Source organism: Triticum dicoccoides, chromosome 2A (genome assembly GCF_002162155.2).
Source record: "Triticum dicoccoides isolate Atlit2015 ecotype Zavitan chromosome 2A, WEW_v2.0, whole genome shotgun sequence".
In the NCBI taxonomy this organism is placed as follows: Eukaryota; Viridiplantae; Streptophyta; class Magnoliopsida; order Poales; family Poaceae; genus Triticum; species Triticum dicoccoides.
The window spans coordinates 69963398-69970061 of record NC_041382.1 but is presented as its reverse complement, the minus strand read 5'-3'; the positions used below and the strand labels follow the sequence as shown (position 1 = coordinate 69970061).

At 44.7% G+C, this 6664-nt stretch overlaps 1 protein-coding gene across 1 annotated transcript in view; it reads right to left on the bottom strand.

The window, feature by feature from the left end:
- The window catches only part of LOC119357617 (MEIOTIC F-BOX protein MOF-like), a 14898-nt gene extending 8710 nt beyond the window's left edge, over positions 1-6188 (bottom strand). Inside the window, exon 1 of the mRNA XM_037624503.1 lies at positions 5812-6188. Within this exon, the coding sequence (XP_037480400.1) occupies positions 5812-6188 (377 nt within the window). The remainder of the gene's footprint in view (positions 1-5811) is intronic.
- Positions 6189-6664: the final 476 nt, after the last annotated feature.

The following is a 6664-nucleotide window of genomic DNA, read 5'->3' as shown; positions in this document are numbered from 1 at the left end:
GTCCCGGTTGGTGCCACCAACCGGGACCAATGGCCTTGTGCTGCCCCGCGCCCAAAAGTTTAGTCCCACATCGCTAGCTGAAGGGCGCCAGCACTGGTTTATAAGCCCTGGTGTGCCTCCCCATTCGAGCTCCTCTCTAATGCAGGCTTTCGGGCCTAAACTAGCTGCTGCCTATGGGCCTATTGGGCCTTCTGTAGGCCTGAATCCTGGCCCATGTAGGGTTTCTAGTCGTATTCAGGCCGTGGAGGTCCAGTAGGAGGCATTTTTTTGGTTTTTTCTTTTTTATTTCTACATTTTTTTGGTTTTTTATTTTTTTATTTCTACTTAACACTAAATACTTACAGTTTTTTTGTGATTTCTTTTTGCTTTTAGGTCACAAAAATTATAAACTTTCTGTTAGTGCCATTAGTTTTAAATTTTAAATAGTTTAAATTTGAATTTTTAAAAATTTGTGTGAATCACTAGTTTATGAATAACTTTACTATAAAAATAGATTTTTTTCTATTTATTTTTTATTTCTACTTACAACTAAATACTTACAGTTTTTTAGTGATTCCTTTTTGCTTTTAGGTCACAAAAATTATAAACTTTGTGTTAGTGCCATTAGTTTTAAATTTTGAATAGTTTAAATTTGAATTTTTAAAAATTTGTGTGAATCACTAGTTTATGAATAACTTTACTATAAAAATAGAATTTTTTCTTCTTTGTTATTTATTTTTTATTTATACTTACAATTAAATACTTATAGTTTGATTTTAGGTCACAAAAATTATATTCTTTTTGCTATTGAAGAATATTATAGTTTTATTTTAGTTGATCATAACATAATATTTTAATTGATTGTTTTTATTTTCATAAAAGTTTTGTAGTTTATTCTGTTTGCTATTAATTCATTCTTTGAGCTAAATGACTCTGAAATTGGAAAGCATTTCAAAATGAACTCTGAAAAGGTTGAAAATTGGCATGGTATCATCATTTCACCCACATAGCATGTTCCAGAAAGTAGAGAGGGTTACGACAAAAACTTGATGCACTTCGTGTACAAAATGGACAATCACTTTTGAAGTATCAAAGTTTCGAACCATAAGACATGAAAGCATTTCAAATGAACTCTGAAAAAGTTGAAAGTTGGGATGGTATCATAATTTCAGTTGCGGGAGAAAGTCTTCACTTTTTCTTCGCTTATGTCATTTGCTTATTGCGCCGTAACCATGGATAATCTTCATTGTTTATTAGGATGCTTGGGTCAGCCTTGACATTGAAGGGAGGAATTTCATGAAACTTTTCATTATCTTCAGACATGTCTGTCTTGCCGTCCACTCCCAGGATGTCCCTTTTTCCTGAAAGAACTATGTGGCGCTTTGGCTCATCGTATGATGTATTCGCTTCCTTATCTTTTCTTTTTCTCGGTTTGGTAGACATGTCCTTCAAATAGATAACCTGTGCCACATCATTGGCTAGGACGAATGGTTCGTCAGTGTACCCAAGATTTTTCAGATCCATTGTTGTCATTCCGTACTGTGGGTCTACCTGTACCCCGCCGCCTAACAGATTGACCCATTTGCATTTAAACAAAGGGACCTTAAAATCAGGTCCGTAGTCAAGTTCCCATATGTCCACTATGTAACCATAATATGTGTCCTTTCCGCTCTCGGTTGCTGCATCAAAGCGGACACCGCTGTTTTGGTTGGTGCTCTTTTCATCTTGGGCGATCGTGTAAAATGTATTCCCATTTATCTCGTATCCTTTGTAAGTCAATACAGTCAAAGATGGTCCCCTGGACAACAAGTACAACTCATCACAAACAGTGTTATCACCTCTGAGACGTGTTTCCAACCAACTGCTGAAAGTCCTGATGTGTTCACATGTAATCCAGTCGTCGCATTGCTCCGGGTGTTTGGAGCACAGACTGTTCTTGTGTTCATCGACATACGGGGTCACCAAGGTAGAGTTCTGTAGAACTGTGTAGTGTGCTTGAGACCAAGAATATCGGTCCCTGCATATTATTGAGTCTCTTCCAAGAGTGCCTTTTCCAGTCAGTCTCCCCTCATACCGCGATTTAGGGAGACCTATCTTGTTAAGGCCAGGAATGAAGTCAACACAAAACCCGATAACATCCTCTGTTTGATGGCCCATGGAGATGCTTCCTTCTGGCCTAGCGCGGTTACAGACATATTTCTTTAGGACTCCCATGAACCTCTCAAAGGGGAACATATTGTGTAGAAATACGGGCCCCAGGATGACAATCTCGTCGACTAGATGAACTAGGACGTGCGTCATGATATTGAAGAAGGATGGTGGGAACACCAGCTCGAAACTGACAAGACATTGCGCCACATCACTCCTTAGCCTTGGTACAATTTTTGGATCGATCACCTTCTGAGAGATTGCATTGAGGAATGCACATAGCTTCACAATGGCTAATCGGACGTTTTCCGGTAGAAGTCCCCTCAATGCAACCGGAAGCAGTTGCGTCATAATCACGTGGCAGTCATGAGACTTTAGGTTCTGAAACTTTTTCTCTGGCATATTTATTATTCCCTTTATATTCGACGAGAAGCCAGTCGTGACCTTCATACTGAGCAGGCATTCAAAAAAGATTTCTTTCTCTTCTTTCGTAAGAGCGTAGCTGGCAGGACCTTTATACTGCTTCGGAGGCATGCCGTCTTTTTTGTGCAAACGTTGCAGGTCCTCCCGTGCCTTAGGTGTATCTTTTGTCTTCCCATACACGCCCAAGAAGCCTAGCAGGTTCACGCAAAGGTTCTTCGTCACGTGCATCACGTCGATTGAGGAGCGGACCTCTAGGTATTTCCAGTAGGGTAGGTCCCAAAATATAGATTTCTTCTTCCACATGGGTGCGTGTCCCTCAGCGTCATTTGGAACAGCTAGTCCACCGGGACCCTTTCCAAAGATTACGTAGTGTAAATCATTGACCATAGCAAGCACGTGATCACCGCTGCGCATGGCGGGCTTCTTCCGGTGATCTGCCTCGCCTTTGAAATGCTTGCCTTTCTTTCGACATTGATGGTTGGTCGGAAGAAATCGACGATGGCCCAGGTACACATTCTTCCTGCATTTGTCCAGGTATATACTTTCAGTGTTATCTAAACAGTGCGTGCATGCGTGGTATCCTTTGTTTGTCTGTCCTGAAAGGTTACTGAGAGCGGGCCAATCGTTGATGGTCACGAACAGCAACGCCTTAAGGTTAAATTCCTCCTGTCTGTGCTCATCCCACGTGCGTACACCGTTTCCATTCCACAGCTGTAAAAGTTCTTCAACTAATGGCCTTAGGTACACATCAATTTCATTGCCGGGTTGCTTAGGGCCTTGGATGAGAACTGGCATCATAATGAACTTCCGCTTCATGCACATCCAAGGAGGAAGGTTATACATACATAGAGTCACGGGCCGGGTGTTGTGATTGCTACTCTGCTCCCCGAAAGGATTAATGCCATCCGCGCTTAAAGCAAACCATACATTCCTTGGGTCCTTTACAAACTCATCGCAGTACTTTCTCTCGATTTTTCTCCACTGCGACCCGTCAGCGGGTGCTCTCAACTTCCCATCTTTCTTTCGGTTCTCACTGTGCCATCGCATCAACTTGGCATGCTCTTCGTTTCTGAACAGACGTTTCAACCATGGTATTATAGGAGCATACCACATCACCTTCGCAGGAACCCTCTTCCTGAGGGGCTCGCCATCAACATCACCGGGGTCATCTCGTCTGATCTTATACCGCAACGTACCGCATACCGGGCATGCGTTCAGATCCTTGTATGCACCGCGATAGAGGATGCAGTCATTAGGGCATGCATGTATCTTCTCCACCTCCAATCCTAGAGGGAATACGACCTTCTTTGCTGCGTATGTACTGTCGGGCAATTCGTTATCCTTTGGAAGCTTCTTCTTCAATATTTTCAGTAGCTTCTCAAATCCTTTGTCAGCCACAGCATTCTCTGCCTTCCACTGCAGCAATTCCAGTACGGTACCGAGCTTTGTGTTGCCATCTTCGCAATTGGGGTATAACCCTTTTTTGTGATCCTCTAACATGCGATCGAACTTCAGCTTCTCCTTTTGACTAATGCATTGCGTCCTTGCATCGACAATGACCCGGCGGAGATCATCATCATCCGGCACATCGTCTGGTTCCTCTTGATCTTCAGCAGCTTCACCCGTGGCAGCATCATTGGGCACATCGTCTGGTTCCTCTTGATCTTCACCAGCTCCCCCCGTTGCAGCATCACCGTATTCAGGGGGCACATAGTTGTCATCGTACTCTTCTTCTTCGCCGTCTTCCATCATAACCCCTATTTCTCCGTGCCTCGTCCAAACATTATAGTGTGGCATGAAACCCTTGTAAAGCAGGTGGGAGTGAAGGATTTTCCGGTTAGAGTAAGACCTCGTATTCCCACATTCAGTGCATGAACAACACATAAAACCATTCTGCTTGTTTGCCTCAGCCGCATCGAGAAACTCATGCACGCCCTTAATGTACTCGCGGGTGTGTCTGTCACCGTACATCCATTGCCGGTTCATCTGCGTGCATTATATATAATTAAGTGTCCAAATTAATAGAAGTTCATCATCACATTAAAACCAAAGTGCATACATAGTTCTCATCTAATAACATATAGCTCTCCAGAGCATCTAATTAATTAAACCATACATTGAAACTATGTAAAACATTTCAATGCGAAAACAAATGCGATCATAATCACAACCAAGGTAACAATTGATCCAACGGTATAATGATACCAAGCCTCGGTATGAATGGCATATTTTCTAATCTTTCTAATCTTCAAGCGCATTGCATCCATCTTGATCTTGTGATCATCGACGACATCCGCAACATGCAACTCCAATATCATCTTCTCCTCCTCAATTTTTTTTATTTTTTCCTTCAACAAATTGTTTTCTTCTTCAACTAAATTTAACCTCTCGACAAGGTCGGTTGGCATTTCCGATTCACATACATCCTAGATAAATAAAATCTATGTCACGTTGGTCGGCATAATTTTCATAAACAATAAATGAACCAATAGTTATAAAGATAATATACATACCAAATCCGAATCATAGACAGGACGAGGGCCGACGGGGGCGGATACCAAAACCATTGCACTATATAAGATGCAATAAAAATGTAAGAAAATGATACAAGTATCTATCTAAACATACAAGTAAGAATATTTTTCCTTTCAGAAAGAAGATAAGAACAAGAGGCTCACCACGGTGGTGTCGGTGATGAGATCGGCGCGGGTGATCGACGGCGGTGAAGACGGGGACGGGGCGTGATGGACCGCTAAATCTAGACAAATGTCGAGGAAAATGGAGCTTGGAGGTCAAGCTTCGAGAGGAGAAAGCTTAAGTAGTGTGGCTCGGGTATTCCATTGAACACCTCATGTGCATAGGAGGTGAGCTAGAGCACCACAAAGCCCTCTCCCCCTCGGACAGAAAAAACAGAGCACTGTGCTCTGCTCTTGCGCGAGGGGGTATATATAGGCACTTCATTGGTCCCGGTTGGTGACATGAGCCGGGACTAAAGGGGAGCCTTTGGTCCCGGTTCAAGCCACCAATCGGGACCACTGGTGGTGGGCCAGGAGGGAGGCCCATTGGTCACGGTTCATCCCACCAACCGGGACCAAAAGGTCCAGATGAACCGGGACCAATGGCCCACGTGGCCCGGCCGGCCCCCTGGGCTCACGAACCGGGACCAATGCCCACATTGGTCCCGGTTCTAGACTGAACCGGGACTAATGGGCTGATGCGGCCTGGACCATAGCCTTGTTTTCTACTAGTGACCCCAACCACCACGGAGGGATGCGCAGCCGCAGGGTTTGCAGGGGCGCAGCGCCGGCGCTCCGGATCCGATGGACCAGAAGGCTGTTGGCGAAATCCTCAAAGTCGGCCAGCTCCTGCGGCTCCTTCCCGTAGTTACCGCGCTGGGCGGGGGTCGGCGGCCACGGGTGGGGACTTAGAGTCGCATCGGGGCGGAACTCGCCGATGTCGACGTCGAGGCACGGGCACGTGGGCCAGAGGTGCTGCCACCGCCGCGACAGCACGCACGTCTGAACGACCTGCCGGGCCTTGAGGCGCGACAGGATGTCATGGAGGAGGCAGTCCGGCAGGTCGCTCAGCCGGTCGTCGAAGCCGCCGCCGGCACGCTTGGCCTTCCTCGAGACTTCCATGCTGATGGATGGATCTCCAGTTTGGTGCGCGTCCCTGGTTTTACGGATCAATCAATCTAAGGAGACGTAGTTCGGTCGTGGAGTGCGGAGCTCGGCCACCTCCCAGGTTTTATTTTTATTTTTAATGAGGGGATTAGGTTTGGCTCCCTTTTCATTTCAGTTGCCTGTGAAATGCTTTATCCATGAATTTTAAGCCCATGTTTCAGTATATATAGAGACTTCCATGCTGATCGACGGATCTCCGGTTTGGTGCGCGTCCCTTGTTTATCGATCAATCTATCTAAGGGCATGTACAATAGTTGATAAGATAGTCTTATCTTAAGTTTTGCATGTAATTAGAGATGACAAAAAAACATGTCTACAATGGGTCATCTCTTAGCCTTATCTTCAATAATTAGTTGTTCCTAAAAACATGGTGAGACAAATTGTGCTAAGAGATCATCTCTTGTCTTCTCTTAAATAAGATAAGACAAGCC